The 27,627-nt window shown below is 40.9% G+C and overlaps 2 protein-coding genes across 4 annotated transcripts in view; both read right to left on the reverse strand.

Moving 5' to 3' along the window:
* Nucleotides 1–122: 122 nt before the first annotated feature.
* On the reverse strand, nucleotides 123–14,988 carry LOC108146727 (palmitoyltransferase app). Of its 3 annotated transcripts, XM_017272823.1 has the most exons (9): nucleotides 14,633–14,933; nucleotides 10,737–10,897; nucleotides 9,942–10,126; nucleotides 8,142–8,253; nucleotides 7,920–8,074; nucleotides 7,285–7,406; nucleotides 7,023–7,230; nucleotides 6,581–6,713; nucleotides 123–1,846 (listed from the first exon to the last, which is right to left on the reverse strand). In XM_017272823.1, exons 1-9 carry the CDS (start codon nucleotides 14,821–14,823, stop codon nucleotides 1,029–1,031), a joined length of 2,085 nt encoding a protein of 694 aa, XP_017128312.1. In that variant the 5' UTR covers nucleotides 14,824–14,933; the 3' UTR covers nucleotides 123–1,028. The 3 variants fall into 3 exon arrangements, with proteins under 3 accessions (XP_017128312.1, XP_017128314.1, XP_017128313.1); XM_017272825.1 differs by lacking the exon at nucleotides 6,581–6,713 and having other exon boundaries at nucleotides 1,723–1,846; XM_017272824.2 differs by lacking the exon at nucleotides 123–1,846 and having other exon boundaries at nucleotides 1,853–6,713; nucleotides 14,633–14,988.
* Nucleotides 14,989–15,092: 104 nt separating this feature from the next.
* The window catches only part of LOC108146728, a gene marked incomplete at its 5' end in the record, with an annotated part of 46,315 nt that continues 33,780 nt past the window's right edge, over nucleotides 15,093–27,627 (reverse strand). Inside the window, one exon of the mRNA XM_017272826.2 lies at nucleotides 15,093–15,949. Coding sequence (XP_017128315.1) covers nucleotides 15,806–15,949 — 144 coding nt within the window. The remainder of the gene's footprint in view (nucleotides 15,950–27,627) is intronic.

Raw genomic sequence — 27,627 nt, forward strand, 5'->3', positions numbered from 1 at the left:
AAAACTTTGGTCACACAAATTTATATTTTAATATACCTAAGTTAAGTTTGATTAAAATTAACCCACAATTAAACATTATTATATTTAGTTGCCCCTTATAACTAAAATAAAAGACATTTCAGTTTTCTCTATTTATAAATCTTTATTCTTTGTATAATTGTAGTTTTGTTAGTTTCGCATAACATACGCTTAACATTTTTGCTCTCTCATGCAATGGAGCTTGTCGAAATCTCGAACTCGTTTTAATTGATGTCATATAACATTTTACACCTTGAAAATACACTTAATGGTAGATTTATGAACATTTAATACACCACATTGTTGCTTTTAACTCTTACGCTGTTAACATATCTCCCAGCATATCTCATATCTTATATCTCGTTCCCTCGACAATTTCAACTTTCACGGTACATATATCATATATTTTGCAGGATATTTCTAGTTGGCTTTCTTCTTTGTTTCTTCGGTTTCATACTACACCGCAAATGGTTTTAAACTCTGAACTGCGAAACGACACCTGCTGTGTTTCTGCTGTTGTAAAAACTTAAATACAAAAATTATACACTATAACTAACCGTACATTGTATATGTGTATCATTATATATATGTACTTATAATTGATTTATATGTATGCGTCGTGTATTGTATAAACAGTTTCTCCATAGTATTGGTTTCATCTTCTTTATTTTGTCCTCGTTAATGCCTTCGAATTGTTAACATTGTTCACCACATTTGTGTTTGTATTATACATATGCATACATATATACGTAAATGCTTTAGTTATTATCATCTACATATATGCATATATCTGTTCTGAATGCGTAACGCGTTAAGGTAATATTTTATCTGCCTGCTGATAGGTCGTTTCTCTATTTCTCCCCCGTAACCGCCGCATCACACATAGAGTTAATCGAAACTAAAAAGCTCTAATTGTAGGTAAAAGCACGGACAAATTAATAATACTCTTCCCCACGCCGTTTGACATGAATATCGATATCTACACTTATATACAGGACAGAAAGGACCGCTCAGACTATGGCCACGTTCGAGGAGGAGGTGGCACTCGGTTTGACGGACTTCACCAGGCATGACTGCGAACTGTTCCCCATGCTGGAGCCATCCAGGCTGTCCAAATCCAGCGCCGTGTCTATCATCGTGGTGTCGTGCAGCATTCTCAGTCTTTCCGCCGACTTCACCTGCTCGGCTCCATCGCCCGCCGACTTTCGCTGGACATGACACGAGGCACTAACCGGATCGTCCAGGTCCAGATCATCGCAGAGCAGGGTGGAGGACAGAACATTGTTGGCCTCCCTTTGCTGTTGCTGCTTTCGCTCATCGATGATGTTGGAGTAGACATGCAGGGCCGAATCTTCCGACACACTTGGCGCCACATTGCTGTACATGTTCTCCGTTTTGCCGGTGATGGCAGCCGCCAGTAGAGCTGCTCCCGCCGAGGGTTTGCCCGAACTCGACTGCGGAACATGGATGTCCGCCAGCGAGGAGTTGACCAGGGCCGTCTCAAAGTCCGCATCGAATAGATTGCTGTAGCTACCGCTGCGATTGCGCATTTCGCGCGCCTTGTTCGAAGCTATAGCGGCCACGGCGGCCACCACTTCCGGACTGCCCACCACCACCACATCCGGATCGTCCAGTTCATCCTCGCTGCTGGCGGTGGCCAACTGATTCTCGTAGCTGATCGTACCACCATTGGAAATCTGGCGCTGTTTGTGATGACGATGGCGGTACTGACGCGACTGCGTGGCCGTCTGATGGGTATACGCCGGAATGTCCATTTGGGCCAGCGGAATCTCGTTGTCCACCAACTGAGCTAGACTATTGGAATTACCTGCAAATGAAACGGAAAAGAGGGAAGAAAAAAAAGAGGGGAGAGGGCGTAACAAAAGACCCTGATTAGTATATGGTATTTAATTCGCCTCTTTTGTATGCTTAATTAATGCATGTAAAATATTTAATTACTCATTACAACAAATTTGCCAACTAATTTAAAATTCGAATTTCAATTTGGAGCATTTTTATCTAGAGTGTGGTTTTATTGCTCTTTTGCTAGTGGTCGATGATGGTTTGTTTTGATTCGGTTTGGTTTTAGCTGTGGGAAAATAAAACAATTTGAATATGCAAATAATCATAAACGCTGAAAAGGCGGCAAATTAAAATCGCAATTTAATTAAATGGGGTTTGTCACTTAAAACGTACAAATACACGTGTAATTGAATTCCTCCCTCCGGAGGAACTGGCTCAGAACTGGTAGAAATCAAACATAATTCGAAACTCATCAGGTGATAAGCTCTTCAACCAATAAACAATGATAACTGAATATTAAACTGATAAATGGACGAGATTATGCGCAAATAAAGAGCGAAACTAAGCGCTAATTAATGCATAATGGGTTTAGTGGGTAAGTCGGTGCCAATTGAACATTTTAAAGCATGCTTTCAAAATGTTGTGAGTACAATTAGTAGGTGTATACAACTGGAGCTTGCCAATAAATTATCGCTAAATACCATATCAAACTTTGATTTTTGGGCTGTGTTGATTGGGATGTTTTTTTTGTGTGTTTTTTTGTGGGATGATGGTTATGCCATTAGTTCTATTTGATGGATACGAATCGGCATGAGCAACTTAATAGAACACCAAACGAATATTATAGTTCAGCTATTTCGCGCTGGCAGGTGGTTAAGCAACAGGAAAATCAACTCAAACATATGGGTACATGTATGCGATGGTGTAGCTAATTTCAAACGAAACTCTAAAGCTTTGGTTAAATTTTCAGTTTTCGGTTATTTTGGTACATACAACAATTAAATGTTTTTGCAATAGGAGAGAACTCACCCAATTAAGGCTTAAAATGCATTTTTACTCTAGTCTTAAGCGGCCCTCGACAACTTTCGCTCAATTGCAGTTTTTGTTTTGGTTTTTACGGTTTGGTAAGTTTCACAAAATAGTTACAGACACAAATTTGTAAGTATTGTTTGTTAGTTCCCAGAGTCAAGTTGAAAGATACAGAAAGAGTTTGACATTAGTGTGCGATAAATCAAGAAGAAGGTTATAGCTTTTGGTGGTGGTGTGCGCGCTTAGCCAGTCAAAACCAAAATCAGGTAACCTAAATATATAATATAATGGAAAATGTAGAGGAGACGAGACGCGAACGGAAACTAAAAATCGAAAGCTTCAAGCCCAAGCCTCCGGTTCGTGTCTATATGTGTGTGGGTGATTCGGGGGATATATAGTTTATATAATTCCAATAATCGATCGGGATCGTGAGTAGGTCTCACGCTCTTCCTGAAAGTTTGCGATACGCTTCAACATCGGGATTAGTACTTATATGTAGTTATAGATCTGCATTACGATCCGCCAACATTTCATTTGGATCGATTTTAAATATACGCTAGATACACTTTATTGCCCAACATTTAACCATACATATTGTGTATATATAAGTATATAAATTTACTTTTTCATCAGTTAACACTCGCTTTCACGCTGTGACTCAGCATGAAAAATATATATATATAATATATATAACTACCTACAATTTCAATTACCTCGCTAATGCGCATTAAACTTGCAATTAATTATAAAAGGAACCCATAATATTGTTAATGCTCAAGATTTAAAGCCTTGGAGGCGGCATGTGAGCCACAATTATTTGTTCAAGCTGGCTTATACACCTAATGCGCTTTTCGATTTTCACCTCCCCAAAAGTCCAGCAAAATCTCCTGCCCGAGAAATGTTTTGTAACTATTACAACTAGGTATAAATATTATCAATTTCAATTTTCATTAAATTTTTTTTCAATTTCAACGCATTGTTTCGGTATTCTGTTTAATGCTAATTATTTGCAGCAGTCACTTGGCAATGTTCCAATATTCAAGATTAAGACATATTCGATATTTGATATTCAATCCGTTTTGCAACATTTTTTTTTGTATTCGACTAGTAGTTTTAAAATGACTCCCTTAACACTGATACATAGTTTATCAAATTCTTGTTGAATTCCATTTTTTTAGTTTACGTTTACGTTTACATTTAATTTTAATTTTCATTGTAAAAATGAAAAAAGTCCTAACAAAATGTTGCTTCGATAAATGGCAGTTATTTTGGCTCATTAAGTGTTTTGCTAATTTCCCATTTTCTAATTGCAAGTTAAAGTTTTCTTTCGTTTCTACGTTTTTTCGGTTGAAACCTTCCAAATTATTGAAAAATGTAACTTAAGGCCCAAGTGACTGCGATCATTTACAGGACATTCAGCCGCGTGGGAATCTCACGAGGTTCCCAACAGAAATCAAAAACTTAAGCATTTTACTAGGCGAACAAAGTCAAACATGCTTGGTTTGGGATGTTGGTTTACTGGTTTTATGGTTTTTTGGTATTTTGGTTAGTAGGTTTGCTTGGTTGGTTAGTTGGTTAGTTTGTGTCTTCACTATTGGAGGTGGCGGCGCTGGGACGTAGACCAAGGTGGATACATATACATGGGTGGCATTGCGGCCCCTGGCGCCGAAGCCCCTCTATTGCAATCGCATTTGCATCAGAGGAGATCCGACTCACCATAGCCTGGGAAGCAGGTGCTAAATAAACGCAAAAGTTTCTATGAACCAAGTTTTTTCGAGTGGGGGGTGAAAACACGGGGGAGTCTACTACAGCGGTTGGCAGGGCAAGGGATTCATACATTAAACACAAAATCATACAAGTTCGACTTCTACAAAGGGTGCACAAAAACACAAATTCGGAATTCAGGCTGCAAAAGGGTAGCAGTTATACAGTTGCAGCGCGTGGAAGCCAAGTGAGTCTCACAAAATGTGCCACAATCAGACTGTGATAGATTCCCTCAAAGTTGAAATCAAGGCTGCAAACTTTTAAATTTATTCGCTGCGTTGGCTCGAACATTCAGTTGGGGAAAATATTTACTTTGCAAATCAAAAGTAGTTCAAACTTGCTCTGCTAAATTGTTCACACAAAAATGTAAGCTGTTTTTAACCAACAAAAGTAAATTCATTTTATAATTCAAAATATTATTGTGTTCAAATTTGTGGGCTATAGAAGGGGTCTAATATTTATGTTGCTACTTATAATTTTGTACCTTGAAATGAATTGCAGTCCAAATATACAAATACCCGAACCTTTTAAAGCGGTTCGGTTAAAAACAGTTTGCAGCCTTGTTTTAAATTCAATAAAAACTACTCAAAAAAGGCTACAAAACCTACTTAAGCCCTTATTATATAATAGATCCTAAATGAAGTTTTAATTAAATTATATTCGGATAGCTGCCTACGAGAAGCCTCTACTATATAATTGGGCTAATTCCGGAATCTGGACCCGATTTGGCCACCTTAGCAAAAGCGTGGAAGCATTAGGAATCGGGGTGACCGAAGGAGCCCGGCCTTATGTACAGCGCTTAACAACCGAACGAGGAGGAGTAGTCGATGGACGACTAGGAGGCGAATCACCATCCTACCGAGCCGGACAACGGATCGGAACAGATGGAACAGATGGGCCTCGGAGCAGGAGCAGGAGCAGCGGACTGCTGCTGCGTACTATGACGAGTCACTGCCCGCCGCATCCTCGATGATCGAGTTGAGATCGATGTTGAACGAGTACTCGTAGAGATTGGAGTAGCGGTCGCGCTCTTTCCACGGCGACCGGTGATTCATATAAAGATTTCGTTTACTAACACGAAAGATCTGGCTGTCCTTGATCGACTGATCGTCGTCGCAGGGTTCACCGCCACCGCCAAAGTCACATTCGCGGATGGTCAGTCGATTGGTCGGCGACTTCAGTTCGAACATCACCTCCTGGTGTTTGTAGGGTTTCCTCATGGGCAGCGGCTGATAGCCGGCAATATTTACTTTCTGCGAGTCCACCGACATCGTGGATTGGCGACGCATGCCACGCGCCGCCTTGGGAAACGGATAGTTCCGCATCAGATTGGAGTCGGTGCTGCGCTGGGGCGAGTAGTACTTGTAGTCCGTGGGCGCCGGCGGCTGTGGCGCCGTGGTGTGTATGGTGGTCAGCGTACTATTGCTTGCCGAGATCCCTGCGCTGGCCTGCAGCTGCAGCGTCGACGGTCGTCGCGGCGCCAGCGGCGGTGGAGCCGTGGCCAGGGACACGGACACCGAAGTGGGTGCCGTGGCGGTGGAGGAAGAGGAACCACCAGTACCTGTTCCGGTGCCCATTCCGGTACCCAATCCGGTTCCCGTACCGCTGGCGCCGGAGGCCACCGCCGCCGCCGCTGCTGCCACGCTGCCAATGGCGGTGGTCTGCTGGGCATGGACGTGGTGGTGCAGCAGCGGCAGCGGCGAGTGGCGGACGTCGTCGTACGACGGTGTCAGCGGCAGGTGCAGCGACCGCCTAAGGTTCAGCCGGTACGAGGAGGAGGTGGCCGGCGAGCGGAGAAGCGAGGGGGAGTTGGGTATGCCCTCCGGTTGCTGCAACTCGGCGGAGGCCACCAGGTGCTGCTTGAGCTGCTTGTGCTTGTGCTTGCTGGCCTTGAACTGCTGCTGGGCACTGGCGGGCAGCAGGGTTTGCAGGGAGCAGCGCTGCTGGTGCTGCTTGCGGGACTTACCGTTCTGGACCAGATCGTAGCTGGGCGGCGGATGATCGAAGCCGGTGCCGTTGGCGTTGCCATGGCCATGGCCATTCCCGTGGCCATTGATGGCACCTCCGTTGCCCTCCAGTGTCGAGGAGGAGGGATTGGACTGGTTGTTGTTGTTGTTGTTAATCGTGGTGTGATTGTGTCGATTGTGGTGTATGATACGAGTAGTAGTAGTAGTAGTTACCAAAAAAGAACATTGCATAGAACACAAAAAGAAAAAAGTTGAAGTTGAATTACAGATCGTCAAAATGATGTGCACAAAAGTTAATCGTACGAGAGTTTTGAGTTGATATAAATATATAAAGGATCAAGCAAGCAGAGTGCCCAGACATTTAGATATTTTTAGAGATTTTGGTGGTGAAAGGGTGCGCTTGGGTGTGGCTCAATGGCCCAGTGGGTTGGGCCCTCTTACCTCGTCGTAGAAGCGGGGCTTCAGCTCCGCCCCGCCAATGCTGATGCCACCGCCGGCACCACCGATCCCACTCCCCCCGCCGCCCATGCCCATCATGGGCTGCGAGGTGGTGACCATGTGCGAGGCACTCAGCACATCGCTGAGTGCGTGCCGCGGACTCGATTGGTGCTGCATCTGCTGGATGAACTCGTCGGTGGCGACGCCGCGTCTGTCAATCAATCCATTAAATACACGATGAGTAACTCTGCCGGGATTGACTTACCTATCGATCAGCGAGGGCGTCATGGGTCCGCACAGGATGTGGCAACAGTTCAGGCAAATGTTGCCCCGCGAATAGGGATTTTGGGTGCGCGGACCGCCTTTCGAGGAGAAGGATCCCTTGAGCTGCGAAGGAGGGAATATAATTTATTCAAGAAATAACTATTTAATATAATATTAACAAATTCCATTAAACGTCTTTCAGTTTCCTATAAGATAGTGACATGGGGTTGGTTTGTTATTTTACCTCGATTGTCTAGTTGTATATACATTTAAAGCACAATTTATTTTTATACAAAATTTATTAAGACTTTGGTCTCTTTTTACTATAAACGATAGTGCCTCTGATGTTAAATAATAAATATTAATACTTTTTCAAAAGAAATTTCATTTAGATATCAAAAAGAACATAATTTAAATTTGAAAGTTTTTTATGGAGAATTAAATTGTGGAATTTTAATCCTTATTTTTATACACACGTATTTTAGACTTTCAAATATTAAAATAATCAGTTTAAAATCCGTTTTAATTCTCCCCTAATGCTACAATTTCAGGTCTTACAAACAGGGATTCATTGTTCCAATTAGTTTCATTAAATTATTGAAAACATTAAATTTTAAATTATTAAGCTATACTCACATCCTCGTTGGTTGTCTGATCGCTTGTTGTCAGATAGGTATGGAAGCCGGCTAGGCCGATCACCGACCATATCGAGAAGAAGCAAATGAACACAACAATCACAGTGAAGGGCGCCTTCTTGATTACTTTGAAGACCTCCAGCTCGGTTTTCATCACTGCCGGCGGTATATAAACACACATATAATTCATCTAGTTTATGGTATGGCATTCCATGGTACTCACATAAAACTAAATGCGTCACAGAGCACGAAAATATAAATACAGCTAAAAATGCCAATGAGACTAGAAACAAATAAAAGAACCGATAATTCCGCTTGCCCACGCAGTTTCCCACCTGTAAAGAGAACGTTAACAGGGTTATAAAGACACAACCAAGCCAAAATTAAGTCGGTTACAAATCATTGTTTAAACCACTAACAAAAAAGGTTAATTGCATTTTCACGAGATGTGTGGCATTACCAAAATAACGACCGAGAAATGCCTTAATTTCAGCCCCCAACCCTTTGCAACCGCCACTTGCGAACTGCGAACCAAATCCCCAAAAGGCTCAAGCCGACCTTCAAGCCGTCAGATGCGATTGTGTCGGTACTTTCACTCCTCCGGGGGTTTAAATTACGCCCGAGCCCAAGTAAATGAAAAGGGGCGATGGCAAAGGCATGACAGCAACACTAACTGGAGGAGATTTGATTTCCAACAGACAGAGGAGCGTATACCCTTAATAAACGCGGTTTCCTCTTAGGACATTATCCGCAAAAAACACTAAATATTTAAACTATATATCTATTTATAAAACAAACAAAAAAAAATGTTTAAATATTCTAGGCTATTAACCGCACAAAATATAAAATATTTTAGAGCCCTTATAGCTAGTAATCTATTTTAAAATTTATGGAAAACAAAACAGGCCAACAGCTAAAATAAGTCATATGTTATAGATATTTAGAAATATTTATACCCTTGTTTTTTTTTTAATGTAACAATAGATCTGTAAATATTTTCATTTTTTATATAAATAGGTCATAGAAAAGGCACTAGTTTCCTGGGTAGAAAGAAATTGAAAGCTCATCAAAGTGTAAATATTTAATGGCTCAAATGACCTCCCTCAAGTTAAATGGTTTGCAGGTCAATATAAATTGATTGTGAATTGTGCAAGCTAAAATCAAGGTGAAACCAATATTCAAACTAAAAGACAATGGAAATCAATATTGTCGTGAGATATGAAATAAAAAAAGACAAAGCAATCAATTAGAAGGTAAACAAATGAATTGTTAGAGAGGGGTAGAATTCCATTGATAGATAAAACAATCAATCAATTAGATTATATTAATAATTTAAGAGCTGTGGTTTATTTGAAAGGACCTTTGATACGGTTCTATACGGTTAATTGAAAGTACTTAATTTTAATATGTAAGGGTAAGTGCGATGATCTGAGTCGCTAGGGAATATTGGACCTAAAACAAACATCCACTTCCGCACCGAAAAAACACAACCATTACGAATGTGAGTGTGGCTACTCAAGTTAGTGTGTGTGTGGATGGGTTTGTGCCAGTGAGGTTTGTTTGCTTGGTCCTGTGTCCAAACACACTCAGAGCCACATCTTGTTGCATCAGCGAGTCGCTGGCGGGGATAAAAAAAAAGAAAATAAATAGAAAAAAAAAACCGGCAAAGGATTTTGGAGGGAGTGTGCTGTTTTATATGTACGCTCCAGCTTGAAACGTGACGTGCGCTCTACTGAAATTATTTTTACTAAAAAATTAGCAACCACAGCGGTTGCCACTGGAATTGGGTTAAAGTCAGAGACGACGAGAGGCTGTTGGTTTTGTGGCCCACTTTTCGCCAGCGCCTCTAATACGGCGCTTGGCTCAATGTCAGTTGCTTCTTCTGGTTCTTTTGGGACAGGGGGGAGTGATTAAAATTGCGCCAACGCTAACGAGGTGCTGCCGGGTGTCCTTGTCAAGGACCCACTTTCGGTGACTAACTACTACTACTACTACTTCTACCAGCAATAACACTACGACTCACCCAGGGACAGTGGTGATCGAAGCGGTCCACGCAGTTGTCGCAAAGGCTGCAATGTGATGCCCTCGGCGGCCGGAAGATCTTGCAGGTGAAGCAGTATTTCAGCTTGACCGTCTGGCCCTTGACCAGAACCTCCTTGGTCCTGGGCGGCGGTCGATATGTGGGGCTGTTCAGCGAGTTTGGCACCTCTGTTTTGGTTATGCGAATTCAGGTTATCCACACAGGATTTATCCCAGAAAGGCGCAGAGGAAATGCAGCAGCAGCAGCAGCGACATCAGCATCACCATCATCGACAGGAGAACATTGTTGACATAGAGGGGTAAGAGCAAAAGTTTTCTCATTTTAAATATTTTCTACAAAGGCAACAACAACAGCAACTCATTAGTGCAAAGGCAACGCAGCTTTCGCCTTTGATGATGATTTTTATACGGGAAATATTTTATTTCTTTTCCCATTTTTTGCGAGCGCGTTTTATTTTTTTTATTCTATGTCATGCCACGCTCATTACTTTTTACGTTATGTGCTCCACCCCCCCCTCACTCACATACAAACTTAATGAAGTGAAAACAAATATATATACGCAAGTGTCTCTGTATGTCTTTGAGTGGGGCGAGTGTTTGGCAGGGGGCGGGCTGGAGCCGAAGAAAAAGGATATTCAGGCAACAGGCAGCCAGGCAGCCAACGACCTTGGCCACGTTTCCTTTTGGATGGACGCAAGGACTTCGACTGTGCCTGCGATTGCGATTGGGACTACGGCTGCGATTGCTATTGCGACTACGGGGCGGATGAGTAACGTACCAATTTGCTTTTCGATATAGGCGGCCTCATCGTTGGAGGCTCGCGGTATGACGCCCGGATCCGTGAAGGTTGTGCGCAGCAAGGAGCTCATCGTGAAGAAGTAGAGGACCGCTCCCACAATCGGAATGGCCGGATTGATGCTGTCCGCCAGAAAGGGGCAGCTAAAAAAAGGAAATGAAGAAATATATCATTAATCTAATGATGTTCTCTGTCATATTGATTATGGAAACAGCTTGATTTTGTTTTGATTGTTTCAGTAAATGGAGTAATAAACTTGGGCCTTGTCAATAAATTAAGATAAATTGAAGGTTTTTTAATGATTATGGTAATAACATATGCCTAGTTGATAAAGCATGACAAATTAACAAAAAAAAAAAAAAAAGAATAATAAAACACCGAATTAATGCAGAATGGAGTGCAGAATGAATGTACACTTTTTCAAACTTAAAGCAGATTTACTTAAATCTGTAAAAGAGAGAAAAACATGTACTTAACTCTTGCAATGTTGATTAATCCGCTTTGATTGGACGAACGTGAGAGTCATTCAGAGACTACTGAACGTAGAATCCAATGTAAGCTACGATTATGTCCTTTTTGGAAAGCACCCATTGAAATTTGATTCCTTAAATCTGTCACTTGACATGCATCCTGCATGCACTGCATCAAAACGTCCAAATGCAGGCAGCGGTTGCCACTGGTTTCACTACTGCAGCCCTTCGTGGGCGACGAGGGTGTCCTGCCTTGCTCAAAAATGCATGCAAATGTCCCCGGTGATTTGGCAATGCCCCAAATGTGGGAACCCGAACAAATATGCCCCCGAAATGGGGGACTGGGGCGCCATGAACGCGGACCGGAATGCCATCGGGGATAGATGAGCTGGGGGATAGGACAATGCTCCGCCCGGCATTGTTACTTAATGCCCGATGCGTGCCAGCGATTTGTGAATAGCAAAAGTCGCCGCATCCACCAGCAGCAACTTTCACTCGCTATCAACTCACAAAGGACCCGAGTACTCAGTGACAATTATGTGTGACAAGTCCCAGATGTACCAGGGTGTATGCTTCATTTCGGGGACAGGACGCCAGTCAGCAGAACCAACCGAAAATAGTTAAATACATTTGTCATGACAACGCCGATTCCCCCTCTGGCCTGCCGTAGTAAAGCTTAAATACGAATGCATTCAAAAAATGCTTTTCTCGCATTCAGCTTGCAAATCGCTGACAATGCCATAGAAAATAGAAAATGGGAAATACGAAGAAGAGCCCCTTCTGCATTTTGTGCTACCTTTTAGCGATTTGCATTGCCGGAGAGCGTCGAACGAAACACAATTTGAGTTTGCCCACACATCCCCAGGCTGCCTACATACAGAAAAAAACATATATTTTTGGATAAATCTACCAATGATACTGGTGAAACTTTGGCACAGTTATACTCTAGTTTCGTCATCTAATTTTATTAAAAACGAATTTGCATGTTGTCACCTAACAAAATTTAAAGCTTTTCGAACCCTTCTCGCTTTCCGTTAATTGAATCATTTCAATTGTTCTTTCAGTTTTTTTCGTGTTAAATTCCCTTGTTTCTGATTCAGAAAAGAATAGCTTGTTAAATAGTTTAAAACATTTTAAAGTTGATTGCTTAAGAAAAATGTATTTTAAATCATATATTAGTTGTATACCTAGTTAGTCCTAATGCAACCTTAAGTAATACTGACCAAATGTTTTCGCAACTTGAATATCTTTCGAATGGCAACCATTATTCAAATTAAAATCAAATTTAAACATACTGCTCAAAATTTTGTTAACCAAGGGGTTCTATAGTTATAGTCTTAAACAAACTGTGAATAGGATAAGAGGTTTATTATATGGATAAATTACCAACTTCCTTAAATTATATTTATATGAACAAAATTTGTTTTCTAAGTAACAGAGGGTAGAACATTTATTTAGATTTATTTCTCTGTTATTAAAAATTCGGCTTTTTACCGCAACCTTTTTTTTATGTGTGCATAGGGAGGACGTGTGCGAATATCTGCAGGAATAACTATGCGAGCACTCAAAGGCATTGCGGATATTGTAATGCCCATCCATACTGGGGCGCCTTCCACTCGACTGTGCGCTAATGTAAAGCAAGCAATGAAAATAAAATCGCGCTGTAGCCGCTTTTCAGCAGCGAATAAATTTGGATCGCGCAAGAGGAGTCAGATGTAGGTACATGCTTTCTAGGCATGGGAATTTCAATTTCTTTGTGGGAACACCACCTCCGCACATGCAATTCCTTTCAGTGTTGCTCAAATGATTTCGTGCAGAAAATGTTGAGCATAATTTTGTCTAATCGCGCTGTCAGTGGTGAATAGGATGCAGCTTTAACGTTGTGTTTCATTTATATTTGCACTACGTGACGTATGCGTTATTTTGGGCAGTCTCCGGAAAACGAGGACGGAAACGCTCACGTGCAACTAAATTGAATCTAGTTAAACGTTTGTGGGTTTTCGGGTTTTCCATATGTGCACGCCTCTTGGATATTTATTTAGTCTCAATACCGGCAAAAAGCAATTTATTGGACGTTGGTATTATTATCGGAGCAACGTGATAGTAACGACTGCTCTGTTCGGCGAAATTCTTTATTTTCCTTTGTACTTTGTACTGTCCCAAATAAGAAAATCTTTTTTCTTATATTTCTTCTTATATTCAGCAGAGTTTCCAATTGAAAGAGCTGCACTTTTTGTTTGCTACTATAATCTTCTTTCAGAAATATATGCAAAGTCGTTTGACTACTTATCAGCGCAAAGAAGGAAGCCTTTGTTCACCATGTTCACTTTCTACTGAGTTTTTAAAACGTAGCATATACTTTGGGGCAATAATAACATTGGGATAATGAAAAAAAGGTTAGGAAAGAGAGCATGCAGGGGTTGGGATAGCCGTATCTAAAAAGTATATTAATAATTGAAAAACATTAATTTTCCACCATTAAACTCCATCACCAAAGCTTAATAGCGGAAAAGTTTAACAACAGGAAATGGAAATGTGTCCCGGATGAACGTGTTTGAAATGGAAATTCTGTTTAAAACTAAACCCAAGGGTGGGGACACTCTTCCGTGGTTCGCCTGTGGCCTGAAGTAGCCTGAACATATTTGAATGCCGCACAACCATCGGACGGATTGACAAATCAAAAGCTGAAACTATTTGTCCACCCCCTTCGCAATCCACACGGATACCCGTAATTCAACGGATTCAACAGGGACAGAGACATCAAGCTGAAAAAGTAGCAGCAGCAGCGGCAGTAGCAACTTGGATCCCGATGTCCTTTGCCAGGCCAAGCATAACGCATACGCCACGTTGCACAGCAATAATTACATGCCATTGGATACGGAGACGGACGGCAGACGATGATGGTCGGGAACAGAAGCCGGATGAGGGGCCCGTTGAAACGGATGAAACCGGAGCCAGAGACCAAAGTCAGAGACCATTAATGTGGGCGTAATTGGAAATCAAGCATGATCGGGGGGATGAAGAGTTGGGGGTCGGGCATCGGGGATCCGGTGCTCCGGAAGGGTTACTGGGCAATGCTTAATTAGCAACGTATACATTTTGCACACAATGCAACTAAAGGGAGGCCAGCTTCACCCAGACACTCAATCCGTCACACGGAAAGAAAAGTGTCTTTATTAACAGTTTATTAATTAATTTTCTTTAAGTTCCTAATTGTAAAAGTTATTTCCGTCTAACAAGCTAAGTAAACAAGTATGGATAAAATTTTTAACATTGGTTAATTAAAGACAACATTGAATTTGTGGGCATATAAATATCGGTGAATGTATTATAACTTAACCCAAGTAACTCTAAATTTTTCCGTGTGCACAGATAAATGGTTGAAATGAGCACGGGGCGTATACTCACTCGAAGGCAAAGAAGAGCGCACTGGTGCCGGTAATCAGGATGCACGTCAAGTAGAAGACGCCTGTGTGCGGTGCGGACATTAGCAATCCATCGCAGTAGAATTTATTGCGTCCGGCAAACAGTTCCCATTTGCGTGTGACGCGCTGGTTTGGTGCCATGTTACTGCAACAACAGCAGCACAGCAGATTCATCGGGGCGGTCCTGGGGAAATGGGTTTTAAGCTGGGCTGCGATTCCTGTTCCTGTGCCGGTGCCTGATTCTGATTTTGATACTTTTCCTTTGCTGACAACAGTGGCTGACTGTGACAGCGACGTCTTTGCGTTTGCGTTTGCCTTTCCTGCTGGTGATGGTGATGATGTGGGTTGGGTTTTGGTTTGGTTTGGTTGCGTTGCGTTGGATCCAGGGGAATATGGTGGGTTATGCTCTGCCGCCGACAGTTCACCCGGCTGCAGTTGACGAAATTATGCTGTTTTGCTGGGGTCCCGACTTCGCCTCCCTTCTGCGCACCTCCTGTCACAGCGACGTGTTCATGTGTGGCTGTTGCAATGCCTGCGGCACGCAAAACCGACGACTTTCACAAGATGCCTCCTGCTGCTGCAGCTCCAAAGAATTTTATGCACACTCCAGGCGGCTCGGCTGCTTGAAATATTCGCTTTAATTGTTCGCTCTGTTTTTTGGACTAATATTTCACTCAGTCGGTTGTTGTTTGAATGCGAAATGTTCAGGTGAATTTAATCAAAATTAATGTCTTGCTCTGCTAATTCGACTGCCCCTGCTGCCACTTCTACTATCCCGTGCTGTTCCAAAAGCAATTTCGTCCACTTTGTTGCGTTGTCCACGGTCCGCGGCATCAGCCACATTGCGTTTCAATTTCCTCCGTTTTATTGCAGCGCACACTTTCGGGCCTCACACCCACGCCCACACCCTCGCACACGCCGACGCCCACGTCCCGGCTTTAATTAAAGCAGGACGCCTGTCATTTCCCTGCAGCCGCCTTCTTTGCAATGTGCCACGCCCCTCCGCCGGACTGAGTGGTTGGGGGGGAGAAGAGAGTAGAATTTGGACCACGTTCCGTGCACACTACTATACAGCAATTATTTGCTCGGCTTTGTTGATCCTGAATTCTGGATCCTTTCGGTGGCCCGTCCGTGTCCTTTATGATTCAATTATTCGCTATTCGCTGCTGGCGCCACCAACAGTAGTTAAAATTGGCGTTGGCGTCGAATTGGTTTGGCTGGCTTTTGGGTCTGCGTTTGGGTTTGGGTGCAGGTTCGGGTTCCAGTTTAGTCGCGCCGAGCTGAGTTCGAGTGGGCCGTCCTGAAAAGGTAAAGAAGAAAGAGGGAAACTTGTGAAAGGAGTGAGCAACTGTGGAATTGCAAGCAAATATAATCATTAAGTTATTTTGATTAAGAACTTTTGTGCGGGCGCCGACAAGCAGAAAGGAGAGAAGTCCTCTTTCGGGGATTCCTTTATGCCGTCTTTATTATCGAATTTTAATCGCATTGCCCGAGAATTGTCAGTTGGCCAAGGGCGAAAGCGTCCGCAACGGGCCAATTCATAAGACAAATTTTATCACTTTTTTATGCGAACACAATCGACTTGTTATTGCTTGCTGATAAATTTTGATCCATAAAAAATCCAAGGCAATTTCAGAGAAGTAAATTTTCCTTTATTAACTTAGCTTTTTGCAAATGAAATTGAGTTTATTTTCACTTAACGGTTATAAAAACTAAAAATTATTTGATAAATTTATTCATCTAAGGTTTTTTAGTTGAATTATCTATTTAATCATAAATAATTTTTATATAGGGAATCCAGCATATTACTAGACCCAATTTTCAGCAACTTTAAAATAATTTCTGCTATTAAAAGCATTTTGCATGCTCCTAGTTTTTTTAGAAAGCTCATAAAATTTTAAATTCATGCCCACCATAAATGCAAATAGGTTTTAATATATGCCTTGGCATAAGCCGACTAATGGATTAAGAAGGCATAGATTATTTACAGCTGAAATGCGCTTATTCGCGGCTTTATGCGAGACGACTGTCGACTAATTGGCGCTAATCAAGTTAAGCATACGCACTGTACGCCGCCCCCTCGACAGGCAGTAGTCAGTCCTCTTCTACTGACTGCGTTGACTGCGTTGCAACATGGTTCCAGAACAGAGCCCGTTATCTAAGGCAAACAGGCGCGTTGGATGGCAATAAACCAGGACAAACACAAATACAAACTCGCAGTCGAAGGACCCGGATCCGGACCCCCAAAACGAGTGAGAGGCGTTTGCATTCGCAATTTGCGTTAATTGGGCACACGCCGCCCATTTAAAAGGACTACTCTCGCAGATGTTGCGGAGGTCGGCTTTCTCAGGCGGGGAAAATGTTTATGCAAATTGTGTTGCAATTATAGCGCCAACGACTGCTCTAATATACACTGGCTGCGATTATTCGCATGCATTTCGCTTGCCATGGAATGGGTGGGCTCCAATTAACATTAACAACAACAGCTGATGACATGCGCCAAGAAGTGCCAATTAAAGGCACACAAGCGTTTCGCCGTGCTGCGAGCTGTTCAATAAACTCATAAATTGCCTGAAATGACGCAAAGTGCCAGCAACAATGACAACACTAGCGGCAGGGTCTCTGGCAAAACAATAACCATAAAGTAGCGAAGGCAAAAACAACAGAAGAGCCAAGGCTTGAAGTGTGCCACTCAGCGCAAATATGTAAATAAATGGCCACTTACGGCAAATTCAATAGAGGGTGTGGGGTTGTGTAAGAGTGAAAGTGAACGAGTGCGGACTAGTCTTTGGCAATTATAGTATATATTTATCAATGTGCTGGAAACAAAACAAAGCAAAGCATGTGTTGGTATAAACAAAATGCAGTGCCTAACGTAGATTGTATCACTATTAATACATTACTGTTCGCACATTCCTTGTTTATGCTGTCGATTTCATGAATTCTAATGTATATGCTTTCAATTTCATGAATTCTACATTTGGAAAAGCATACAGAGAAAATTCTTCAGTCAAATTTTTTAACGCGCTGATTTAAAATGTTTATATAAGCAGAAAATCAGAATCATCCTATTTGAAATTATTAAAGTATTTCGTAATAATATTTACGATAAATTTCCCAAAAAAAACATTCCTAAGACAAACATTACCAAGTTAATGAATTAAATATGAACTATTACTATGCAATCAGCGAAATATTTAAAGTAAATAGTTTCGTAGGCTCACAAAGTTTAAAAAAAAATTCTTTTTCCAAATAGGAATTTAATAAACACGACCGTACCAACACTTATTTAACGGAGTTGAATGAGCGAGCGTGAGAGTGAACATGAAATACGTAACCGACACTTGGCATTGTAATTGTAGGCTGCGGTTGCGTATACGTATTTTGTAATACATCAAGCACTTGAACACCAGTGCTCTTGACGCTGCCCCTCTTCTTACCCCTCAAACGCGGCCACAACTGCCACTATTACGCCCACACCACCCACTTCAGTCCATTCACCCACACTCTCACTATCGCTACTCATACGCATGCATGGCGAGCACACTTAGCATTCAAAAGAGGCGGAGGGGGCGTGGCAAGTGCTCCGGCAGCCATGCGTGCATGGCGTTAATACACCGAAAACAAAACTGCTATCTTAATTAAATAATTGTTGGTCACTAAAAAAAAAATAATAATTTTTGGATTTTCCGAAGTATATGAATGAATACTTTTGATGTTCCGTTTTTATGTTTTCTTTTCCAAAATAAGTCTTTTTAATAGAAAAGATTTCGTGACAAATTAGAAACAAGTTATTAATTTTTATTTTATAATAAAAAAAAAGATTAAAAATATGTTAAATATTTTTTGTGTTTTGTGTTTTTTAATTTGTCAAGATAACATTTTAAAATTTTAAAAGGGCATTGATCTAAAATTGACCCCTGAAGAACTATTCTTGACCCTTAATCTTATTTTTTTTTCGGTGTGTGCTCAAGTTGAGCCCCTGGCTTGCCCGCCATGGAAGTCGGCTTAGTTCGGTTTAACTCGACTGGGATCATTCATTTACGCATACGCCTCGCTTGCATTCGCACTCGCCCACTCGTTCAGCAAACAAACACACAAACAAACCAGCAGTCACACTCTCAAAGTTTGAGTGCCGGACTGCATATGAATAGTGAGTGTGTGGAAAGATCTTGTATATGTTTGTCGATGGTTTGGTTACTTTGGCTTACTTCAAAAGATGTCGATGTGTCCAGATTATTGAGATGAAAGTCCTTGTGTACGAAATAATATCGTAAGAAATATGGTTTCCTAATGGAACTCAGAGTTTAACAAAATTTGTATGAAATGTTTTACCCTGCCTATTAGAATCAAAATTCAGATATTGAGGATAACAATAAACATTAATAACTCAGAATTCGTTTAATTTAAATTAAACTAAATCAATTGACACCATGCCTGTACTAATTTCGGTATTTTTAATACACTTAACTTCATTACTGTCTTAAATAAATATTTAACAGCCAATTTAAAAAACCAATAAGGTAGATGCTTGTTTACCACTTTATTGACCCGTAAACTTTCAATTAAACATAATGTCACAACCAATTAATTTCGATTTTAAAAGAGGGGACAGAAAACTAATAAGAATCGAAATACTCGACAAAAACATTCTACCTACCCTTTCAAAAGTCAATATAATTTAATGTTTTGAAACAGTCGCCCAACTAATAGACCGCATATATGGCTGTAGAGCAATGGGGTAAACTCAAACACATTCTCGGCGCTGCCGTTACAGCTACACGAACATTTCCTCAAACATCCGACATGGCGTCCATTTCCGTTATGACAACAAAGCGGGACACACATGTGTGTTGTGTGTGTGGCTCGGTGCTGTGTGTTTGCCTTAGCGTTTCCCCTTAGCCTCTGTCGGTGTAATTGTTGCCGTCACATTTACAGTCGCCGACGCCGCCGAGGCCGTCAAGTCGCCGTTTTTCTGACAGTCAAACCAAAAGTCGCCATCAACGATTGCTCTACGATTCTCCTCCATTTTATTGCAATCACTCAGAGAAAAAATTGATTTTTCAAACATATATCCTCAAAAAAATTTTATTTGAACACACTTTAATATAAGTTTACAAGCTTAATGAAATTATTATAATCAAACTTAGCTTGTAATTTTGTTTATACTATTTTAAAAATCGTCCAGAGTATCACTTAGATAGAAATCATAAAATGGTTCAGATATATATATATAATCTTTTATAAAAATCTTTTTCAAGACTACTTCGAAAAAAGTCGTCAAAGTAAATAAAACCAATTTAATCATACTTGTTTAATAAAATCAATTTGATAAAATCGATTTAATTATACTTTTTTCATCCTTTTAAAAAAATCAGTTCGGCTGAACATGTTTATAAAAGTTATGGCAAATTCTAAAAATGTAAATCCATTTTGTATAGTAAGCGATTGTTTTATAAATAGTTATTGTTTGTTAATCGCAAATATTTAAAAAAGTATTTCAGTATTTTGGTTGAGTGCACTCAGAGGAACGAACATTCGAACCAAACAAACTATCGTCAACCATTCTCGTCGAAATGTGAGTTTTATACGTTGCTTGTGTCGGTAACCGTTGTTAATCTTTGCTCATTGTTTTGGTTTAATTTATAAATTCCTGTCCATTTGGCAGATGCCAACTTTTGTTTTTCTATTTGCCATCCGCTGGTGCTTTTGTGTACTTTGTATGCTTTCATTTTGTTGTTTGGTTTCCCTCTCTGATTCTGATTCTGTTTCAGTTTCTATTTTCATTCTTTTTCTATTTCTATTTCTATTTTTGTTCCAGGTTGAGATCGGTTTTGGTTTGTTTTCGTTTGGTTAGTGTGTGCAGAAACTGTTCAACTGTTCAACTGTTCCCTGCTGATGAACTGACTCTGCATTTGTTTTTTATTTGTGGAAAGTCGACTTAGATGCGGCGACCACCGTCCACTGCAGCGGGTAGAATTAATTGTCGCTTGCTTTGCCATTTGCCATGTTTGCACAGATGCAGCATTCTATGGACGATAATAATTTGCACAGTTTGAACTAAACCACAACCTACCCCACCCAGTATGACAATTATTATGACAATCACTTGTAAGTGTTGGTAAAAGTTATTGAAGCAGTGGGAAATATTATAATTGCTTTCGTAAAAGATTGTTTTCCTGACACTTTTTAAATGCTCCAGATTTTCTTTTTTTTTTTTTGTAACTCAAATTTTAAACATTAGAGTGTCATGATTTATTTATGATTCTTTTCAAAGCTAGAAAGTTTATTTAGTCTACAATTTGTTGTTGGTTATCACAAGAGGAGAATATTGATCCCAAAAAAAATATATACTCTATTCATATAAAAATAATAGGAGGGCGCGATTACAGATAACAGATTCTTTATGACTACACCAACAATAAGGAAACAAGGCAGTCCCGATGAGGAAAACATATTTGGCACCCGCATTCAATTCGCCCTAAACGCCCCACTGAAACTGCTTATGATGTATAAATGAGAAACAGTTGCCCGATAAGAAAACGGACCCCAAAACGATTTATATTATGTACAAATGTTTATTTTACCCTGGCCCTTTCCTTGCCTTATCTTTATCTATTCCACGCCCATCGCGCACGATTCACAGGATTTTCTTTTTAGGGGGATTATTATTGCTTATTCGAAGCATTTATTTATTTTCGTTTTCCCATCGCATCGTTGTGAAAAGTTCTGGTTATTGCCTCGCTCATGCTCGACTGCCCCTGCTACTCGTTCTGGGGGAATGGAATAAAGTGGCCAAATCCCGTGGGCTACTTTCTGTGGTAAATTTGAATTATGATCCAATTGAAATTCAATTTACAAATTCAATGAATTGCCAATGTCGCAGACATGCATACATTGGGGAAATAATGATGGGCGAGACTCGTCATTATTGCTCATGGCACAAATTCGCTGTATAATCGAGAAATTTGCTTTTACATGCAAACAACACATGGCCCGGAAAAGTGTGCTACGGAAAATTGCAAAAATCAAAATTGCAACACAGACACAACTGCCAGTATATTGCCCTCTCTTTCACTCTGCCACGCTCTCTATCTCTGTCGTTGTGTGACACAAATTGAGTAGGACACGAAAAACTGCCAAACATTTCAATAAAGTTGCGCAGCGGCATCGTCGACAGCGCGCTCCATAAGATTGCCAAACGCAGATTGTTTAGAAATTTAGTTTTATGAGCGCCACGGATGCACTCACTCTCACAGGCGCGCTGCTCATACTAAGGGCTAAGGCTAAGGACTCGGAGACACGGACACACGGATACAGGGACACAAGGACAGGGAGTGACAGGAACATCTGTCCGACGGAATGCGCCACCAGCTGTGACCAACCAGGCGCTATTTGTCAAGAGTTCCCCATACAAGTCGGGGCGATTGTTCGCCTGGCTGCTAGTTTGCTAGTTGGCCAGTGCCGGATTGTTGGATTGCCGGATTGTCGGATTGCCGGATTGTCGGATTTGCTACTGGACAGCCGGGTCCACACACACAAAGCACTGCCATTGCGGAGCATGTGCAGCGGACAGCGGTGCCTTTTGTCCGGCAACTTGTTGTTGACAGCTTTTGTTTTGCCGCTTCAACATCAGCAACATCTGCATTTGCAAGTGGAATGCCGAAAGTCACATGGAAAATATTTAAAAAAAGAACATCTTGTCAACGTTTAGGGGCGGGTGGCCAATGGAATTAAACCGATAATACTCGGATTGGAGCGAGAGCAGAAAATTAGAATATTCTTTCATTGTGTTTATATTAAAAGGAAAGATTTTCTCGTAGTTTTTCCATGACATTGGAGCTTTTTGTTTAAAATTAAGTTTCTAGAAAGTGCAAAATTTAAAGTACGGAATAATTACACCAAGTTGAGAAGTTTCACTTTTAATATACCAGATAAGCATTTCCCAACGCTGTGTTCCTTAAACTGCTGTTCATAAAATTAAATCAAATGTTTTAAACAATTAAAGGAAAAATAATGATATATTTATCTTGGTTTTGTACTTAAGAACATAATTTAGGTAACCAAAATTAAATTATAAAATCAAGAAAAGCTTGGTAATAACATTCATTGCCTATTGAAGTTTCAAGTTCCTTGGGAGAACTGTTAGCATTCCAACTAAAAATCAAATTCAACTGTAGCTCGTGTAAAATCTAGACTGTATATATTTTTCAAAAATTCTCATTACGATTTGTTCCACAATCCCCACCGGTGTAAGCAAGTGCTTTCCCAGTCAGCTTCTTCTGGGGAGGAAGGCCACATAACTCACTGGAATGGCAGAAAATTAGACTTGCTTATGAGGCAGCTTAAAATAAACGAGCTCCCGATTTGTGCTGGCCATTTGCTTGATTAAGCCCGTGAGCGGAGAGCTGGCTGGCTAGATCCTGCCTGATCCGAACCACTTTCCACTGCCATTTGCTGTGTTGGCATGATTTATGACCCAGTCAGTCAGCCGGCGAGTCAGAGTCAGGGTTCCAAAGGCAAAAGGGTAGCAGGGCAGAAGCTAATCGCGTACGCAGCTAATTTGCCTAAACGGACAGTGGGCTAACCTTTGGCCCCAGGTTGTGTCCCTATTTTTTTTTTTTTTTTTTTTTGGCTACAACGGCAGCTCAGTGGCAAGTGAAAGCCACTCACGTTTAACCAATTTTGACACGCGCCACACTCACTCACACGCGTTCGCTCCCAAAAACACAGACACTTTTGCAGCAACATAAACAAACAGCAGTAGCCCGCTAAAATTGCTCAAATGTGCGCATCAAACAACTCGCACACCACACACACACACACACTCGCATACACAAAAACACACTTAGGAGGCGGAAGGGGGCGTGGCATGGCGTTGTGTGACGTGAGCAGACAAAAAGGGCAACTCTTTGAAGGGAGCTCCATTTGTTATGATGCCACTGTTGCTAGCGCGGCTTTTATTGTTGTTGCCGCGTTTTTTGCTCGAAATTTGCGCAATAAAATTGTAGAACAAAGTGGCTACACTCAAAAATCTATTGTTTTGCTACATTTTTGGGGCTTTCGACTGTGCTACACTCTCTCTGGTATAAATAATATTAAATTGAAAAATATTAGGATCAATGTTAACAATCCCTTCGATAGACTCGTAATAAATACATTGTTTTTACAACTACTTAGTTAAAGTATCTGCTAAGATCAAATTTTTCATTTCCTTGACCACATGACGTTTACATAGTATTTGAAATGTCTAGTATTTCCAAAATACTGTAAATACATTTCAAAAGGTTTAAGTGAGAAAAATTATGCATAAGGGGCATATATAAAATTTACTTTTTTAAAACATATGTCGTATACTTAACATGTCATATTTAGCTGAGAACGGCTCATGAAACTACCAATGGGTATTGTATATTTGCATTATTTATTTGTTTCCATGAATTTATCAACATAAGTATATGCGTAATTACATTTTGCAAACATGTTGAGCTTACCCAGCACAAAAAAGGGTGTACGTTTGGAAATGAAGGGAAAAACGAATTTTCATGACGCTGGGTTTTATTTTTGCTCGACGAGTCAAAGGCGCAAGCCGGGGAAATGAAAAAAAAAGTAATCGTCGCCCTCGTCTCCTTGTTGTTTGTTATTGTTGTTATTGTGGGCTTCATTTCCTTTGTGCGGGCTGGTTTAAAGAAGTGAAGCAGCGGGGCGGGTTCGGGAGAAACCACTTCGTTAAACTCATGAAAATCACTTAGCGGCAGCATGCACGTAAAAACCCGGGAAAACCGAGAAACACAAGAGATGCGGAGAAAAACGCCTTTTGGAGCGCCTTAGCGCCCATTTTCCCTTTGACTGACGCTGATGCGAAAGCCAAAAAGGTGCTCCAAGCGCCGACAGCTGGCAGAGCTTAAACAGCAAATTGATTTAGCGCGTACAAGCGGAAGCAGCTGTGCCCCGGATGCATCAGTTGGGTTATGCTGGTTGGAGCTCGCTGATTTACAAGAATCCGCAAAAAAAAAATAGAAGAGTGTAGATGGGAAAAAACGACTGGAAAGGCACGCTAAAAAAGTAGTATCCAAATAAGCAAGTTATTACATTTTGTTTATATATCTGGTACCAATTTTAAGGCTACTATTTTGATTTACCCGACATTGCAAGCAACCTTTATAATTTAGATAATACAATTTAATCCTTCAATAACTAAGCGAAAGTAATACATTTTTAAGCGTTAAAAAAATTAAATGAAATATAAAATCGTATCCTTAATTGAATTTTTAAAGCTCAATGTTTTTGAAGGATTAAAAGGTGGTCTTAATTTAAGACCGAAAATTACATTAACCTTCAAGTAATGACAGTATTTTCTAATGAATAATATTCGCTATTACATAAGTATTACCTAGCTTACCCTAAATATAACATTAACAATTTTATGACTAGACTTTAGACAGCAATTTAGATTTGATGAAGCTTTACGGTCTTAAATTAATCTAGTGTGATTTACGATTTTTCTCTCTGCAGGTTTTTTTGAAGTCGCTTGTAGAACAAGCCAGGGCAATGAAATGAGATTAATGCAAAACCGCGTTTACAGACGAAGTAAAAAAGAGCAGGGCAGAGTAAAATAGCGGAGGCAGGGAGCACACGGCAAATACGACTCCAATGCATTCCGCTGCATGGAGGAGGTGGAAAATCAGGGAGGGGGACCCAAAGAGCAGGAGGAGTTTGCAGGGGCGGGATGGGACAAAAGCAGAAGCTGGGCGGTGACGACACTCAGCCAAACAAACAGAGAGCGCCGCTTGGAGAGGCGACTCACTGGCATGGAAAATGCAATTTATTATGCAAAATGAAAAACAGACGGCGAGGGGAGTGCGGCGGAATCATAGCGACAGAGATCATGGAGACATTGCTATAGACGGAGAGACAGACAGACGAACACACTCGAGGAAGGCAAACAAAGCGCGTTATTATAGTGCCAACAATAACAGCAACTGGCGGATATAAACATAATTCAATTTTTATTTAATTTCGCGCAACAAACACAATAAATTCAGCACGACTGCATTGGCGGATGGGGTGAAAACTCTGGGAAAACCACCCACTTACCCCCTTTTTTATGCTTTGGACTGGGGCCAAACGCGTCGCGTTGCATACTTTCAGGCGTCAAGTCGACTCGAGCCAATCGGGTAACATCGCGGGCTACTACTGTGTGAAAAATCTATGGAACCACCGATAGTGTCGGAGACCGTCCTCCCAACAGTCTCCCACGGTGGCCACAAACTGTTGACTCATTTGTGTGGGGACAGTTGTGGGGGTGTGAGAGCGACCAAAAGTGATGTGGGCGAAGTGCAAAGAGAACTGCGATTCCCCTAGCTCTTTGGGCTTTTGGCCACTAAAGGAAAAACACTCATACGCAGTGTGTGGTTTTAGGCACTGAGAGCTGCTGAGTATGGATGGAGGGCGGATGGACGTGACCCAAGCTGGACCTTTTTGGCAATTTTGTGGTGTTACACATGACATCTTGGCCACTGGCCGGTTGACGATTGACAGTGGATTGAAAGTGAATGGAGCGACACATGAAAAGTTGATCTTTGGCCTTTGCGAACTTGTGTTGGTTCAGTGTCAAGGAGATTTGAACTTACTCGCAATTACATGAAACTTATGCCTAATGGAAGTGTGTCACATATCTTTTCACCAAAAATAAAATTAACCCTACTCCACTTCTTTGTTTTATTTACATATAAAAGAAATATTGATCTAAAAAACAAATAATTGCATCGTTATGTGACTAGCGCGTTAACTTAAGTTCCAAACTTGTTGCTTTGCAATGTCATTTTATTATAAAATACAATTCTGTTCAATTAATGTTAAGGAATTTATAAAAAATGTACTAGAAATAAAACTCAAATGAAGATAAACTCATTAGGAGTAAACAAAAATAAAAGCTTAAAAATCACCAATGGGCAAGGTATAAAATACATTAAGGTTTTGTTTCACAAAAGGCAAGCTGGCTTAAGCCAATTAAATGGTTTTACAGCTCTTCCATCGAAAGCCATCAAGTCATTAGATTAATACATTTCAACAAAATGGGATGGCCGTAAAAAGGACGGACGAAAGGCCGAAAAGCCCTCGCTAATTGCCAAACCCAAATCAAGAGCCGGAGCAAGCCCTTTGGGGTCGCCAAAATGGTATAAAATATTTACACGTCAAGTGCCACGGGGCTAAGGCGAAATGCTTGAAAAACATGCGATGGAACCGAACCCAATGGTGGCTAAAATTGTTTATTTTTAGCACGTTTATAAGGCCATCAGAAAAGGTTAAGTCAGCGAGAGCCATGAATATGAGGGGAATTTCGTTGCCGTTGTTGGATTAGGTCACATTTTGCATAATTAATTCGGGGATCCCTTTAGCGCCAGCATTACCGCGGAAAAGCAAGCGAGCCAAAACAAACCGAACCCAAAATTGAAGCCACATCGCTTAGGAAAGAGTTCAAAGAGCTATACCAAGCTATTTATGCGTAAACACACGCCTTTGACACAGAAATTTGTTAGCGCCGAATGTCAACATTGCGAATTCGGTCAAAGTTAAATATTTGCCATTGGGCCGACCGCTGCAATCCTTTCTGACCACAGGCACACTCGCGTCCTCTCACACACACTCTACGTCTAAATAAATTGCTGTCATTTTGAAAATTTCCCCAAGGTGGCATGTTTAAAACGCTGCGTGACCATTCGTGTGGGAAAGGGTTAAGTTGGGTCACAGTAATGCCAATTTGACCTTTTACGGGACGACTTTGTTGTTTTCAAATATTAGCAATTGATTGGCTAATAAAAACAAACGGTTAATTACAAATCAAAATACGTTTTAAAGTCTTGTCAACCGAATCTGTATTAATAATTATTTTATTTAAAATTTAAATACAAATATTTTAGATGGTAAGATAAGTGAAATTTAAAAGAACACGTTTTTGACTCTCAAATAATAGTA

The sequence above is a fragment of the Drosophila elegans genome, unplaced genomic scaffold (genome assembly GCF_018152505.1).
Source record: "Drosophila elegans isolate 14027-0461.03 unplaced genomic scaffold, ASM1815250v1 contig_208, whole genome shotgun sequence".
Taxonomy (NCBI): domain Eukaryota; kingdom Metazoa; phylum Arthropoda; class Insecta; order Diptera; family Drosophilidae; genus Drosophila; species Drosophila elegans.

Excerpts from the sequence above, each read along its gene's own strand:
- LOC108146727 (XM_017272824.2), bottom strand. The coding sequence starts at position 14,823 with ATGAATCTGCTGTGCTGCTGTTGTTGCAGTAACATGGCACCAAACCAG. Across the intron at positions 7,407-7,919 it reads ATCAGACAACCAACGAGGAT|CTCAAGGGATCCTTCTCCTC; the intron begins GTGAGTATAGCT and ends CCTCCTTCGCAG. Across the intron at positions 6,714-7,022 it reads AGCCCCGCTTCTACGACGAG|TCCAATCCCTCCTCCTCGAC; the intron begins GTAAGAGGGCCC and ends AACAACAACCAG.